The following is a 17,785-nucleotide window of genomic DNA, read 5'->3' as shown; positions in this document are numbered from 1 at the left end:
TTCAAAAAAATGTTGGTTAAGTACATAGTTCTGAAGCCACAGATGCACCGCTATCCCTGAGGACTAAGCTGGAGCGCCTCGGAAAAGTATATCTCCCTTACCACACCCTTCAAAACGGAACACAGCAACGCCTAACACTGCTGTTATTAGGCAGAAATACTGCCGTGTTACCGAAAAAAGGCACAACTTACATTTTTTTGTTAAATTGACAATGATATCATGACAATGATACGACATGCAAAACAATTGCTATTAACAAGTTCTACAATTCTTATAAATTATGTTATATTTGATTAATTCAGTTTTAATAAAAAGTACGTAGACGTAATGTTTGCAAGCACTTGTTTCCCACCTACCCGCCTACCGCAAGATTTGTTATCGGATATAAAAGACGGGCAGTAGGCAGGGTGGTGGCAGTTGACTTCTAAACGTGATCAAAGCAGTAAGGGTGCAAACACAGACAAGTTAATCATCTATTTACTTTATTAATTTATTTATTAATATTAATATATTACGCTAATATGCTATATAGCTGTTATTATATTTTAAATGACTTTATAAATTAAATAAATTATTAATTGATAAAATATGGCTTATGTTGAATATAATATTGATCTAAAACTAACGTCTGACTATTCTTGAAGGTATTACCGAGCCTTATCTCTATGCACACTAATAGTACCTATTTTAACACTAGGTTATGTTGGAACAGAAAAGTAAATAATCAAACCAAGTGTTAAAACTCTGCGAGTGAGTCGGTCCAATTTACCTTAATTCAATAGTTAAGAAAAACCATAGCGTATTCATAAACCATATTTTATATTTTTTAGAAGTAATTGTTAAGTTACTGTGGTTAAAGCCAGCAGTGTCCCTGCGTTACTATGATTGAAGACTTTAAGGTCAAAGTTATCAGGGTTAAGACCTTGAACGTCAAAATATTTACGTCAAATGTGTCTGCTTAGTGCTGTTAATACTAATGCTGGTAATGTTAATGAAAGCACAAAATGGCTCCTATGGTTTACCTAGGAAGCAGGCCAGCATCATCAGAGTGAAAGAGTTGAAGGTAATGTTTTTTCATTACATGTACCTGCATAGGACCTGTAAAATATGTGTCAAAGTACTTAATGACTTATTCATGTGGTTTAAGCTGGAGGTACCTCTGCATCATCAGGGTTGAAGAATTGAAGGTCATATATTCTATTATATGTCTATACTCAAGGATCTTATCACATATTCGTAATTAAATCGTTCCAATCGTTCCAAATGCCTAACTTGTATGGTTGAGGCAGGAGGCACCTCTGCATTATAAGAGTTGAAGAGTTGAAGGTAAAATTTTCCATCATATATCTCAGCTTATCAACCTTGTTGTATGGTTGAGGCAGGAGGCACTTCTGCATTACCAGGGTTGAAGAGTTGAAGGTCGAACTTTCTATCATATCATGTTAATCTAGATACTCAATGTTCATTTTAATTTTCATGTTTCAAAACGTTTCGAAGCATATAAAAAAAGTTTCAAAACATATATACGGTCGAATTGAGTAACCTCCTATTTTTTTCAAGTCGGTTAAATATTTTTTTGAAGTCGGTTAAAAAAGACGAATATAACGAAGTAGTAAAGAAAACAAACGTACAAGATACGCGCGAAAAACATAAAACTTCGTTAGAGCTCGGATAAAGAGTAACGTCGGTTTTCGTATTTTTCGCAGTAAAATCTTTAAAAAATCACTTTGGAGCGTCCGTCATATCGAAGTTTTTTTTTAATTCAAATTCAAATAATATTATTTATTTCTCATGCTTATTTTCTTAGTCAGTCCTCACAAATTAATTTGCACAAGCGTACACCCTGTTAATATAATTTTGTCTATGCGTAGAAAATTTTTGCGGTCATGGTCTACTAATTCAAATGAGTTAAATAGGAGTTAAGTTTTTGGGAGTGCCGTTTTAAAAATTCGAAGCAAGTGTGATGAAAATTGGTATTTGGCTTCTGGTGTAGTTGTATTTAATTAGAAACGTGAAATTTTAAGCACATACTTATTTTAATAGAATTTGAACCTCCGCTCATATTGGTGAAAAATCGCGAGCACCGCTATTAATGCATAACGAGTTGGGAAAAGTAGCAAATACACATTGCGTGGCGCCAAGTGGAGTGTTGGAGTTTCGGAACGACCGTAAGTGGAGTGCTGTGACGTGCGATCAATCCGTTACCAGCGAGCACGAGCGAGCGCGCGCGGCCGCCAGCAGTCAGGCGGCGGGCAGCGCGCGTGCGCTGGCGGCGGGGAGCGGCGCGCGGGCGGCGGGCGGGGCGCGGAGGGCGCGCGGCCGCCGGAGCCTGCAGTGTGCCGCGGCGTTACGTCACGTGCGTATCGCCGAGCGACGACGCGGCGCAGGGTACGGACACCGCGTTCCGACCGGCCCGCCGTCGATCATCCGGATCCGGTTTATCGGATGTCATTTTCATGTTCGTGTATGAAAATATTATTAAGTGTTAATCGGGTACGTACGTCTGAGTTGTGATTTTATTATTGTTTTCTGTCGGTAGAATAGTCAATAAAGTCCATAAAATGAAATTATATTCGGGAAGATGAAACGTTCGCGATGCGCGGGACGAATCTGCGATGTCGAATATGCGTCGAGTTGGACGCAATCATCGTTCATACTACGTGACCACGATGCACTCGATGTGATCTGAATATTTTAGATGGCTAAAATTTGATTTAATATCCGCGCTGAAATGGAATCGCTCAGTAGGAGCTGGAGGAGGACGGCGGTTTGGAGAAGTGTTTAGGGCGGCGCGTACGGCGGCGCGATGCGCGGCGCCGGCGCGGTCGTGGCGGTGGCGCTGCTGGCGCTGGGCGCGCGCGGCGCGGCGGGCGGCTGCGGCGTGGCGGAGCTGGCGTGCCGCGGTGGCGGCTGCGTGCGGCTGGACGCCTACTGCGACGGCGAGGCGCAGTGCCCGGACGGCAGCGACGAGCCGCCGCACTGCACCGTATGCAACCGCACGTACTACGGCCGCGTCGGCGTGGCTTATGGCGTGGAAGTGCGCGGTGCGCCGCGGGCGCCCTTCTTGTGTCACCTTACGTTCACGGCAGGGGGCGGTGGGCATGGCGACCTGGTGCAATTGGCCTTCGATGAATTCCGCGTGGGACGATACGAGCCAGGTGCGCTGGACGGCTGTCCGGATGGCTACATGCAGTTATCGGAGCTGGGCCGGCCCTTCACGGGTGGTTCGTGGTGTGGCTCGGCCGACGGAGCGGCGCTCTACTACAGCGAGACGGCCACCGTCACAGTTTCCGTTAAACTCTTCCGCGCACGGCTTGGGGAAAAATTCGGGTTTCGACTACGCTACAAATTTCTTGCCCAACGTGACGCCGTAGTCAGGTAAGCATCTATCGTGTACGCTATTTAATTATGGACTGTTTTATTATGCCAATAACTATAGGGTATCTTTATTGGTATTGTATGTTAGGTTTGGCGCATTAGAAGCTCCGCTGGAGCGCGGCGCCGTGTCACCCGGCACGTACTGCACGCGTACCTACGAGGAGTGCCATCGCAAATCGTGCCGACTGCAGAGTCCCAACTACCCTGGCATGTATCCAAGGTAGCTAATATTCCTAATAGTGCATGAATCTAATATTATTTAAAAAAAAATGATTTGGGAAAAGCGCTTATCGAGAAATTGGATAATAATAAATTGAATATTGGGGCAACCGACAGGAATGTGACGTGCTACTGGAGCCTGCGACAGAAGGACATCCCGACGTGTAAGCACGCCATGATATCTGTGCGACAGGACTACTCACACAAAATGCAAATCAAGCGATCCATTTCCATGGCTAGGTGGGTAGCTTGGCGATAGCATAATCGATGACTGTCAGTATTAACTAATTTAAGTAAGAATAGAAAGAGATAATTATATAACTTGTTGACTTGTATGATCTGAGGTTAAATTTGAAACATATTTTACAATTACGTGCAATATATACGATATTTTTATATATCGTCATTCATATCATAATAATATAATATTATTAATCTACACACCAAAGTACCTTAAGTTTAAGGATAGTTATGATGCAGTGATAGCCTAGTGGTTAAGAAACTCGGCCTCTCGATCTATGGGTCCGAGATGGGTTCAAATCCCAGGCACGCACCTCTGATTTTTCGAAATTATGTGCGTATTAGAAATTAATTAGCACTTGCTAAAACGGTGATGGAAAACATCGTGAGGAAACCTGCATACGAGTACCTGAGAGATTAATAAAAAAAAAATCTCAAAAGGTATGTGAAGTCTACCAATACGCACTTGGCCAGCGCGGTGGACAATTGCCTAATCCTTCTCATTCTGAGAGAAGACCCGTGCCCAGCAGTGGGACAATAATGGGTTGATGATGATGGTAATGATGATAATAGTTATGATGAAGTATTTTTATCCATTTTTTATAACACTGTTTTCTGCAAATTCAGGTGATACACAGCTAGGAATTTCAATAGTTTATCTTTATAATTATATGTTGAACTTAATAAGTAAGTAGAAGTACAATAATAAAGCATTAAAAATCATAATGATACTAGGAAAAACGATAAATCCTCGAGTTTTTTTGCCGGATCTTGTCACTTGAGTTCCGATCCGGTAATTTATCAGTGAAATATTGTAAGTGACAATTTGTAAGTTCCTCTGTATTGACATGTACAAAACTAATAGGTTATAAAAGATGACATTTATTTGTTTGTAAATATTCGAAAAAACTATTTAACCAATTTTAAAAAATACATTTCTTGAAATTGACCTATTCCTTAAAAAAAATATGCAGGCATATTCTCAAATTTTGAGACTTAAAATGATGTTCTCAGAAATTATACAAGCCATTCTAATAAATGCACTTGCTAGCCTATACCTTACGGTCTGTGGATTTTTAGTAATATTGTCTAAATTTAAATGGTTTATGTCGCAAATCTGTCGAAAAGGTAGCATTAAACCAAATTGTGGTAATTTTTACAGTAAAACGCATAAATATGACGTAAATTATTTCATTATGACGTTGAATGATATTAAATGGCTTGAAAACAATATGCCGCGCTATCGTTAGCGTCCTAATATAATGCGATCATACATAAAAAGTACTCGTATATATCGGTTAATATCCGAGAAATCTATCATTATTCTCATTATTAAGTTATTAAAAAAAAATTGAAAATTTATCAAGAACCGATGATACCTAATACACGATTTTAATAATTTTCCTTATCCGAGATTTTACCGTAGTTTTTAGTTTTTAATCGACTGCATTAAACTATAATTATTTGTTAAATAGCTTGAATAAGACGGGGCGAGCGGTGCGCGCGTGGCGCGAGTGCACGGGGGAGCGCGACCGGCTCATCTTCTACGACGGCGCGTCCACCGACGACCCCGTGCTGGTGGAGTACTGCGGCGGCGACTGGCTGCCGCGCGTCACGGCTCGCGGGCCCGACATGCTGGTTGCCTTCCACTCGTCGCCCTTCAGCGCGCCGCTGCGACCGGCCGCGTCGCATGCGCCTCTGCGCGGCTTCGAGCTCGATGTCGATGTTATCTTCGCAGACTCCGATTCGCTCGACTATGCGAGGTTAGATCTATTGAATACCCGAGCATATCGAATGTATTTTACGCATTCATTTTAATTAAGTTCTTTATTCATATGAATTTTCTCTGAGTGTAGCTCTAGCATTGCTTAGGGAAGTCTGCCCTGTCCCTGTAGTTCCGGGACAAGAATAGGACTACGGTATCCCCTGCCTGTCGTAAGAGGTGACTAAAAAGGGGCTTCCGGGGTTGCTGGCGGCAAGAGTTGGTTCTCGAACCGTCCGGCAAGCAACCCCGGGAAGGACGGCGGCATGTGTGCTCGCATGCCGTCGTAAACACCAGGTGTGCGGGAGGAGCTTGAACTGCTCTCCCAAGGCAGAGCCCGACCAGGGCATCGCGCTCGGAGGACTCCGGTTGTGTTCCACCGGGGATCCCGGAGTTCACCAACAAGCGCTGAGGATGGCCACCGGGAGGTTTTTGGTGCGGTAAAAATCCCACATAACCCGGCGTCGCTCCCACGTCGTCGGGTACCTTTTAAAGGTTTCCCCCCTCGAAAACAAAAAAAAAGGGAAGTCTGCCCGAGGCGAGTGTTGAATATGCAGTAATTGCAGCTATTATACGAATCTTTGACTGTAAAAAAAAAGTACTATTTTCTATATGAATATTTTTCTTTGAAATGTCTAAAATCTGAATAAAGAAAGAAAGAAAAGAAAGACTTTTCTTTCTTTCTTTAAAATCTGAATAACCTCTTATGATCTCCTGAACCAATCGTCCATGGTAGTATCCATTTTATTTTATTCGGATTCGTAGAGAGGCTCGGCGTTGTGAATTTCACGTAAAGGCTTCGTCGTCGGAAGAGGAGACGAATACGACCGCCGTGAATACGCGCGGTCGCCGCGGGCGGATTCACGCGCCGACGCACACGCTGCCGCCTAACACCACCTGCAGTTGGACGTTCCATGGTCGCCCTGGTGAGTAAAAATCAAGCAATGAGTGGAACAGAGTTCTTGGATTATAAGTTCTTAAATTGTTATACATTTGTTATAGGCGACCTCGTTTGGATTTACTTTTCGAGTTTCACTCAATATTCACTCGTGGAGCCGCGTCGGATTGAAAGTGGAGAAAGGGAGGAGGATGTCCCTCCGACGGTGAGACCGCCGCCGCCGCCCGACAGCACGCGCACGGCGAGCGGCGCGTGTGCCGTCGAGTTACGCATCTGGGACGGCGGCGGGGAGGGGGCGGGCGCGCCGCTGGGCCGCTACTGCGACTCCGCGCCGGCACTGTGCGCCCGCGCCGCGCTGGCCAACGCGACGCGCTCGCCGCGACCGTGCTCGCCACCCGACGGCTACGTGTCCGCCGCGCCACTGCTCGCCATCGCCGCCACCTCCCGTCCGGGTACGGCGACGCACCCTTTGGCATTCTCGTTGCACTACGAATTTATCGACGCGCGTCTGGAGGGTGGGCTGCTGCCCGCGTCGGAATCTAGAACGCGGACAGAACCGCCAGAATGCGCTCGTCGATTGACCCTTCCCGGACTGTTCTCGTCACCCCGCAACGCGCTGTGGTTCGGTCGCGGTGGAGCCCGACGGCTGCGGTGTCTGTATAGGATTCAAGCGGATGGTTCGCGTGTAGATCTACGGTTGCACGCAGCCGCATTCGGCCGCGAGCCGCGTTGCACCACGCGTATAGATCCACTCACCGGCCGACATGTGTGTACTCCGGAAAATACCGACAACTCCGAACCGCACCCGAGCGATATTCCGCTAGATTTTGATGCCGACGAGGATGCACCACTTCGGGTCCCACATCTTCGAATATATGAATCACCATGGCCGGGATACAGGGTGAGTTTATTAGGCCAACGAAGAATCGTTTCATTATCGTCAAGATTTATCATAACGATCTTGTGAGTGAATGTATTCATTGATATCAGGTATTGGTGGCTTGCATCTGCGACAACTCCAGTGCCCCATTATCGTTACGGTCCGGCGGACCGGCTCTAGAGCTGGAGCTCGTCGCGGCGCGGCTGGCGGCGGGCGAGGACCACCGCCACCTGCATTTCCGCGGCGACTGGGCGCGCCTGCCCGCGCCGGCCTCCTGTGCTATAAGACGTCGCTTGCCTCCGCCCGGCCAACATGTTTATCTCACGTTCCCGTACAGGTAGAAATATGTATAAACTTGTATTTACTTGAAAATATGCATTTAAAATATCGACATTCATGGTCATATTTTTGTAGCGGCAACAAGATGTCGGAGTGCGGTGAAACGCCATTCCTTCTAGTGGCTCGAGGCAACCGATCCGTTTTCCTGCGCGTGTGGGGTGAAGAGTTGCCGGTGACCGCCGCGGCCGCCGACGCTCCCTCTTGTCACACCACCAATCGCGTGCTCGTGTACGACGCGTACGGATCCCGGTGAGTGGTATTATTGCGGTGCGTCGCACTCGCGAGCCCCATTTGCGAGAAGTCTCATTGATAGCGCGCTCCATGTCCGAACAGGTTGATCCGCGCAGTGTGTCCCGGAAGCGGCGAGGGCCGTGCCGTCCAACTGTTTACGGAGGAGTGGTGGGCGCGTGGCGCAGCGCGCGAGGCGGCACTGCTGGTGGTGTGGGCGGCGCGCGAGCCGGGCGCGGCCGCCTTCGCCTGGATGGAGGTATGGCGCGCGGCGGGCGGCGGCAACGGCAGCGCGCTGTGTTCCCATGCGTGTCCGGCTTTGGGGGCGTGCATGGCGGCGGCGCTGTGGTGCGACGGCGCGGCGGACTGCCCGGGCGGCGGCGACGAGCGCGGCGCGTGCGGCGCGGGCGCGCGGCTGCTGGCGGCGCTGGCGGCGCCGGCGGCCGGCGCGGCGGCGGGCGCAGCGGGCGGCGCGCTGGCGCTGGCGCTGCTGGCCGCGCTGCTGCTGCGTCGGCGGCGACGCGCGCGCCGCGACAAGCGGCTGCTGGGCGCGTTGGCCGCTGGCCGCCGCCTCACAGAGGAGCTGCTGTACGACGCGTCACGCGCCTCGTCGGCCGCGTCCTCCTGACGCCGCGAGCGCTCCGTCGAGTACATCCACGTGGACCGCGAGACCACCGTGTGACGGAGCGCCGCCCCCTCTCCCCGGACCGTGACACCTTCCGGTGTTAAAAAAGTGTGCTCAAGTTCGAACTTCGTAGAACACTGTCGGTATCGAACGGCGCGTGTCGTTTTGTGTCTCACGGTTGCGTCGGTGACTAAATCGCTACGATATATACGATGTGAATCGTGAAAGATCGTGAAAACATCACTGCCAAATAAATATATTTCATAGAGTAATATAGTGTATCGAGTGTCGAACTTCGAGAGTATTAAATATAACGTGAATATCCGAGTGTCTGTGAAGGGAACATATCCGCTTTGAGTGTATGCGTGCATGAGTAAAGACTAGAATAATACTGTATGTTAAAGGAGCGTTCTCGGTTCTGTAGAGTGAAGGACCGCACAGTGCTCGGCGCGGTGCGCACGGCGGCCGCCGCTCGGGAAGTGTTCTATTACATTTTGTTTTATTGTTATTGTTTCTATATAAATATGTATATTCTATAATATTTTCGATGAACTATCCCGTCCCTCGTTTTCACTTAAGTTGTGGATCGCTGAAATAAAAAAAAATAGTTCAAATTTATGATTATTTATTTATTTTATTTCTGAAATTCATCATCCGGATAATAAATATTAATATAAATGATGCACACTAAAATTACTTTCTTATTAAAGTATGCTCTCCAAAGTTTCTCGTTTCTATGGGGAACATATTTTGGGGAAATACGTAAGCTCTCACAAGTAAATAAGTCACGTGTATGTTAGGTATAGCTATGCTCGTCACGGCATTCCACATACACGTATAAGCGCTATGTCCAAAGAGCTTATATGCAACTATGTGAATATACGGTTAGATCCGATTCAGATAAGTTACTGTTTTTTGCTTTCCCGAATTATTTTTTCTTTACATGGTAAATTATTTTTAAATATGCTATATTCTCCTATGATCACACTAACCTTAAAGTATAAAATAAACTTAGAGTCACCGAAATACATTAAATTTGAAAAAAAATGAGATACCATAGAAAATTATGAAAAAAGACGCATTTAATCGTAAATCCGTAAATGATTTAACAAATGCAAATGCAATGTATAACTTAGGCTATGATTGTTGAATATGCGAATCGCGGGCAGGGGCGGACAGACGCGGGTAGGTCCGCGCGCGGGGCCGCAGCGCGCCTGATGGATGCGGCCAATTTGTTATTTATGCAGAGACGGACCGATACGAGCGGGAACAAATACCTGGCATTTGTAATACTTGGGGAGACGAGAGGACGCAGCGAGGGCGGGGGGTGGGAGAGTCTCGTGTGGATTTATTAATAGCGGCTGTTCATCTTTCAGATGACGTCGTACTCTACGTGTTCTGGTTACTGTAGCTCCACAAGTTTCTATTAAGTAAACAAAAAAGAGGATATTTCAATTATTTATGGAAATTATGTCTTCTGTGACTGTGAATGTGATTGCTAGAGCGCTTTTGCGGTCTGTTCTAATTTTTCCAAAATATCTTCATTTGATCAATTAAAATTTAAGATTATTCAACAACTTGTCTTAAAAAGTAAATACTTAGCTAAAATTTGTAATAATATATAATGTTATGCAAATAACACATCGTAGCTGTAACAAGATGCCGGCATGAATAATCAGCACTATATGCGTCTCACCGCGGACCAAGCTCTCGACACCACTCCCCACTGAGCGCGAGAGAGCCTTCACACTCGGCTCGGTGCCTGCTTTGGCTTAAGCAGCTGTTAGCAATATAAATAAACAAGTAAATCATATTTAATTCGTCTTTGATATTTTTTATTTAGTGTTTTTGTTATCAAGCAAATCCATAAAGTAGACCTTTAAAATATGTTTCTTCTATTTGTGTGTAACAAGAATCAATCAATTGTAATATCCACAATCAATTTACCACTCACTAGGTATTTTTCTGTGTAATAGGTGCCATGAAAACACAACGAACAATACACAAACATCCAGAATCTAAATTTATTATTTAGATATTTGTCTGGCTGAGTGACCGCTCAGACACGCAGGTCAGGATGATCAGCGGAAGTTCATATACTCTTACAGTATTAATTAATAAATAATATTTGCCAACGACTCAGATCGTTGTCACAGGAGAGCAGTTTAGTGTCCCATTTACAATTATTAGAAGGTAAGGGCGGCGGCGAACGCGTGTGATACGCTAATTATCCGGCGCACTGCCTGTTCGAACACCCCTTGCTTGCACCTCGCCCGATCCGTCGACGTAATTAGCCTATTAAAATATTAACTCGCCGGTGCTGACGTAAAGTTCAATCTTCTGCCTTTACTGAAATTAAAACACTACAAATACTACTATAAATACTAAAGTACGGTAGAAACTAAACTAAAACATGATAAAATCTTGGAACGTGATTTCTGAAAGACAAAAAACTGGACCTTTCATGTTATTGTAAGTTTTGAAGGTGGTAGAACCCTTTGTGGTTCGACTCCGGCGTCACCACCGCGACACCCATTTCTACCTAATAACAGAATGTGTTAGGCGCTGCTGTGTTCCGGTTTGAAGGGTTTGGTAAGGGAGACAGACTTGTCCTCAGGGGTAGCGGCGCATCTGTGACCGACCTCAGGTAGGAATATCTAATCCTATCTGGAATTGATTACAGATGTCCATGGGCGGCGGTAGCCACTTGCCATCAGGTGGACTGCATGCTCGTCTGCTACTCCTATTATAAAAAAAAAAAAACTTCACATCTATATATATTAATATACTATCTTCGTAAATTTATTATTCATTCTGTACATTTGGGAGCATCCATGCAGTTGCTGTAACATTCACTTGGCGAGCGCGCTCAAGTATTGATTCTCGATATTCAAGTGAAAGCGGGAAGTATTAAAGTAAAATTATTAAAGAATAAAATGAGAAGATCAGCTGATATTATTCCTCACATCAGGTATAGTAGAGAAATAAAGTTTGATAATTGTACTACATAAATAGTCATACGAATATTGTTATGTAAGTGTACCGTGATGTCCTTGAACGAATATAGCCCATAGAGCTGCATGCAACTCGAGCGGGCGGGAGGCGGGGGCGAAGGGGTTAATTCGGTCCTTCGCATTAGCAATCACAGAGCCACTGCCACCACGCGCTATGCTGTCTATATTGTACGAATCAAAGGGATAAAAGCTATGTGCGTGGACGGTATAGCACATACAAGTAGACCATTTGCATCACGAAATAAACGGTGCCACACCTATTTCTGCCGATTAATATTAGTGTTAAGCGCTGCTGTGTTCTGGTTTGAAGGGTGTGGTAAGGGAGACATACTTTTCCGAGGCGTTCCAGCTTATTCCTCAAGGGTAGAGGCGCATCTGTGGTCGACCTCAGGTATGAATATCTAATCCTATCTGGAGTTGATTATAGATGTCCATGGGCGGGAGTAGCCACTTAAAATCAGGAGGACTGCATGCGTGTACTTCTATATTATAAAAAAGAAAATATCCAACGCGCAACGTGGTTTCAATTCCTATCTTATTCTATTGATATTTAATATGAATATCAATTCATTTTAGTTCCGATGTAAGATGAAATTCCGCCCTATTGTTTGATGTTATTAAATGTATTAAATTAAGTTATTCAATGTAATCCATTGCTTTATTACCGTTTAACTGTACAAGTGTCCATTACCTATCACTTGAATCGAGTAGCAGTAGATAAACAATATTTTCAACAGTTCGTAATTAATTAGTGTCAGTTGAATCGCAGCGGCCACCGCGCGCGCCGCCGCAATGTTTTGATGATTTTAACGGCCCCGCGCCTTACTTGATTTTAATTAGCGGTTTATATTGTTTATAGCAAAATACTTAATTACAGAATAGCTGATTAACTAAAACATACCACTTCTGCTTATGAAATGTTCGAACCGAGCAAATATGGCAATATAAAGTTTTTAATATTTTACGTGGGTAATATTTATTTATATTTTATTCTTATTTTTATCGAACATATGTACAGAATATTTCGGCAAATAAATATTTTTATGAATTGAAGTGCTTTTTGTAGCCCGTAGATACCCGTCGCACACTCATTACTTATAATGTAATTTAGTAATTTTAAGCTGTCAAAAATTTAATATTAAGTCATTCTTAAATTATTTTAGACACAGATCTAAATAGTACGGTCTACTCGAAGTGCGTTCCACTTATATGGTTAAAACGTGGCAAGCACTCGCTCTGTGTTCAATTTTATGGCAACATTTCAATGCGCTTACTTACTGGATTTTTATAATGCAAGACTGCGGTAGTTGCAAGAATCTGTTAACAGATACTAGGCAGGTACCTAATTGTATCTTACCGAACTGTTGTGGGATGCTACATCGCGCCTTAGTACCGTGCCGTCACTCGGCGCTCGTTAAATCCTCTCGGCCAGCCGGTGTTCATCGCTACGTGGCTACACGGGCTACGACGCAACGCGGCTACGACGCTACGCAGGGCGCTCCTCGATGTTCTACGGTCTGCCGCCTCGCTGGAGCTTTTTCTATTGTAGAACGTAATGATAAATATTGTCTAATAATCCAATTATAATAATACTATCTTTATATTACTATTTTTACCCGACTGCCAAGGAAGGGTTATGTTTTTCGCGAGTATCTTGTATGAATGTCGACAATGAAGGTGTCATTATATTCATCTCAATGACTCGAGTGTCTTTAGATAGGTTTTAGAGAAAAATAATAATAAAATGGCGGTTTTTTGGCGCGAATAACTTTTTAAAAAAAAAGTTAACCGAACCTATCGAGTAGGGTATCAAATGTAAGGAAATTAAATGGAGATTATAAAAACATATTTGTATATATATAAAACAACAAGGTGACTGACTAACTAAATGACTGTTTCAGTTTTCAGAAATCAACTTACAGCCAAAACCGGTCAATTTAGAGTACTGAAATGTTGCACATGAGTTTGCTATATAGCGTAAATAAGTACTAAGAAAGGCCCTTTGGAAATTCTATCCCTAAGAGGGTAAAATAGGGGATGACAATTTTTTGAAATCCTTTAATTTTGCGTAAATGGTGGATTTTTTTCGGAAATAGTAACACGTTTTAAAAAAAGCTAATCAATCCTAACGAGTAGGGTATCAAGGAGTAGAATATAAGGAAATTAAAAAGAGATTACACATACGTTATATAATATATGTATATAACACATCGAGGTGACTGTCTGACTAAATGAGTAAGTTGCTGTGCCAGACATCAACGTAAAGGGAAACCGCTGAACTATAGCGTGCTGGAATTTTACACATAGGTTCTTTATATAGCGTCAATGAGCACTATGAGGATAAAATAGGATAATATTGTTCGAACATCTTTTGTTTTTGAAGCAGATACCTCCTATGAAACTTTATATTTGGATTTCTGGATAAAAATAATAAAACGCCTATTTCACCGTTTTTGGAAATTCTACTTCAGCCTTTTTAGTGCAGTTGGGTTGTTGATTTTTTAATTAAATTACTTGTTTATATATATATATATTTGTTATTATCAGTATTAGACACTTTTTAAAGCAGTGATTATACTTTGAAGACTTTTAATATACTCCTAAAAAGAAACGTCATATCCAAGATCAATTCTAGATAAAAAATACATGGCTGCATGCTCGTTATGCATATTTTCATTATGTAAGTACATTAACTAGAAAATAATATATTATTACATACAAAATCTCTACGTTAAAGCCTACGTAGGTTAATCAAGTATAATAAAAATTAAGTTTTATTACAAATACGAGTTTTTGTAAAAAAGTAATAATGTTTTATGCAGGTATATAAAAATGTTGTAATCGTATTCTGCATAGTAAACAAACACACGTGGGCGCGTACGGTATGCAAAGCGGACGCTGGTCGCGGCCGCCCGCCGTAATAAGTAAATCCTTTACGAGGCGCCGCAGATGCTTTTACTCGTTAATTATATTTATATTCCATTGAGCTCACTTCTGTTGTAATTCAATCTGTGGCATCAATCGTCGACGCTTTCATTGGAGGGTGTCGAAAGTACGGCGGTACATTTTTTGCAAAATTGCGTTCCGTTTCATATATTATATGGCATTATGCGTTGGTATTTAATAAAAGGGAATCAGAGATGTTTTCCAGCGTGGCGCCGGTGGCCCGTGCCCGCGCGGCTCCGCGACACTCGACCTTGGCGCGGCGACAATACGGGTCGGCGCGCGGGTGGCGCCCGGCGAAGCGCGCTGATTGCTAATACGTAGTGTCAACCGTACACCACCCGCTCCCCTCCCCCCTCCCGCACACGCTCACCCCCGCGCATCTCGTCACGGGGGCGATCACTGGTACATCTAGAGTTTATGATCAGTCGACTAGAGAGTTTGTGGAATGTAATTCCTCAATGTTGGTCTGTACCAGACCAGTATATTGTTATCCACAAATCAATACACCTTATATTGTGAAATAGTGTACACAATAAAATATACACGGTTATTGGGATTAAAAAAATACTAATCAAAAAGCTCCATGTAACAGTAAGTACAACATTTGCAAAAGTCTTATTTCCAATATTTATCAGCGAACTTTATAATGTCCATTTTATTTTTAAGAACACACTTTTATAATGTCCCCTAAACGTCTAAAAAGAAATGCAACATAAAAAAATCAACCTGACTAAAAGTATAGTTTTGTAAATCATTGTCTACTATTTGGATATACTTACAAATAATGTTTAAAGATATTTTAACATTTGGCGTATTCATGTAGAATAAATTCGGGTAAAGAAGGTACTTGAAAAGGCCTCGCTCGCTGGAAACAAAAGGTCGTGCTCTGCGTCAGAGCGGACGAGTTAATATTTTTAATAGCCTAATTACAGCGGCGGAGCAGCTTCGGAAAGGAGAGGGGGTGCACTAGTCGCACAATTAGCGCTCCGGATAATTAGAGTATACCCGCCCGCCGCCGTCGCTGGTACCTTCAAACAATTATGTACGACTTGCTCGCACGTCCCCCCTCCCCTTCAACCCGCACCATACGGTTGTCGCTAACGAATTCACTCGTACCGAGAGTTTGTCACTACATATGTACATGAATCGTTGAATATTGCCTGACATTAGATCAAGAGGCTCCTACCATGAAGCGGTGCCTATTTTTTTACGAAAGGGATCCTTCAAAAGTTATCCGATGTCGTGGGTGCGATACGGGTATATGTGGGATTCTAACCGTACTGAAACTCCGGTAGACGTCCTTAGCGTTGCGTAAAGGACTCCGGCATCTCCAAAGGAACGTAACCGGAGTATTAGCGCGTTGCCGCGTCGAGCTGCGCCCAGGTGAGCATGACGCTCGCCACACTGTTTGGTGGGTACGACAATATGCGATCGCCTTTTACGACAAGCAGGAGATACCGCAGCCCCATTCTCATCCCGGAACTACAGGGACAACGAAGCGATGCCTAGTTACTCGTGTAAATATATACTAATTTACCGCGAGTGCGTCTCCTTCTCCATAATAGCTAACAATTAAATCTGAATAATGAAACGTGTATGCGCTGCAGCTTAGTTCACCGTATCAAGTAGGTATTTGAACCGAAGCCTTCAACAGGCTTACAATTTGTTAAATTTATACGTCTGTATTGTATTTACACAAAAATATATTAAATTTGACGTTCTAGTTTACCATTGACGGGTTTAATGTCTCTCGTGCATGCGATCTGAATATTTAACCGGCTGAGTCCTTTGTTACACACATGCATATTTTTGGTTACACATAATGATAATTAGGTAATGATTATAATGCATATGGTGATGGATCCGCGCGGATAACGCGGGTGACGCGGGTGCGCGGTTCCTGTGGCTCTACATTAGCGCCCGCAAATATCGAATGCCGGTGTTAATTGAATTTATTTTGCGGCGCTCATGTGCAAATGACAACATTTTCCTCATAAAGGTTGACAGCGCTTAATTTATACACGAGCCCCCTTCATATAGAGTTTTAAATAAAGTGTGGCATGTAGGTAGGACGAACTTGTAAATTAACATGGCACGAAATTTGACGCAAATATGTCAAGTAAAATAGGTAGAGAATTAATTATTCGTATTCTATCTCTTATATTTTATACACAATTTATGACATCTATTAAGTAGAAGTTGGTAAACGATCTACAACGATCAGAAATAATTATTTGACGTAAGTAGTTGGAACTAAATGAAGTATGAATGTTCGCATCCTCGCGAAATGATTCTGGGTCACATCTTGGGTGTTCCAATTTGTACTGACATCCTTCTGTTTCCTTTTGTTTCGCAACAAGGACAAAGGCGAAGGAAATGGGGCACTAACATCAACGTCTCCGAACACCACAATACGAGTGCCAACAACGCGGCGGAACATTTCCAACTGCGCTCTGCAATGTTGGAAGGTTGGAGGGTAATGTTGGGAGGATCGGGGTCGCAGGAGCGGCCAGCCTGTTAACAACAGATCAGAGCCGCTGCCAAATTGTCTTATCTACGCTTTATACTGCCGTTTGTTGATGACATTTAAATTAGTAAATTATTGCATTATTGTAATTATGTATTGAATATTTAGAAATGATTATCTTGTTGCTAATTTTATCTACTCGTATTCGAATCATCAATTGGAAAATTAGGTACACTTACGACTTGGGGTTACCTGTAAAGTTAAGCTTATGTATGTATTAAATAAATAAATAAAAATGTATTACAAAAATTCCATATCAAACACAAAATTAATGTTTACAAGTTGTTGGTGATGCAGGCTGGCACTAGGGATAGGTTTTTAGATATTTTTACCTTTTTTACTTTATTGTATTTTTAAAAAGAAAATATATGACTTCTGACTAATATGAAAAGAAAGAAACGTTGTTTTTTTTCTGACTCCCTTATAACTATAGTAATTTCGATTTAGTTCGGTTAAGCCTTTGCCCTGAGCATCGCTGTGAGTCACCGGAGCCCTATACAAGTGATAAACTATTGCGTCGCTTCAATATTTCGCCCGGTACTGGTTTAGCTGGTTCTATAACGTGATTCAGAAAAAATAATTAACTGAAAATTGATAGGTATCGGTATAGGTATCGTATAATCCACGTTTTTGACTAAAATAATCACATGTTTTCTATTCCAAGCAAACTTTCTCAATAGCACTTCCCAATATATTTGGTTGGTACGTGTACGTTCGATTTGCTGAGAC

At 43.2% G+C, this 17,785-nt stretch overlaps 1 protein-coding gene across 1 annotated transcript; it reads left to right on the top strand.

Annotated features, from left to right (window-relative positions):
• The first annotated feature begins 2,309 nt into the window (after window positions 1-2,309).
• Window positions 2,310-9,193, top strand: LOC140756187 (uncharacterized). Its single transcript, XM_073091627.1, has 9 exons — window positions 2,310-3,378; window positions 3,467-3,598; window positions 3,715-3,837; window positions 5,313-5,600; window positions 6,365-6,525; window positions 6,602-7,398; window positions 7,488-7,714; window positions 7,792-7,965; window positions 8,050-9,193. Exons 1-9 carry the CDS (start codon window positions 2,807-2,809, stop codon window positions 8,570-8,572), a joined length of 2,997 nt encoding a protein of 998 aa, XP_072947728.1. The 5' UTR covers window positions 2,310-2,806; the 3' UTR covers window positions 8,573-9,193.
• Window positions 9,194-17,785: the final 8,592 nt, after the last annotated feature.

The sequence above is a fragment of the Epargyreus clarus genome, unplaced genomic scaffold, assembly GCF_041222505.1.
Source record: "Epargyreus clarus isolate Ecla_fem2 unplaced genomic scaffold, WU_Ecla_fem_2.2 ptg000034l, whole genome shotgun sequence".
Taxonomy (NCBI): domain Eukaryota; kingdom Metazoa; phylum Arthropoda; class Insecta; order Lepidoptera; family Hesperiidae; genus Epargyreus; species Epargyreus clarus.
Note: the sequence above shows the minus strand (reverse complement) of the source record. Positions and strands in the feature narration are given on the sequence as shown.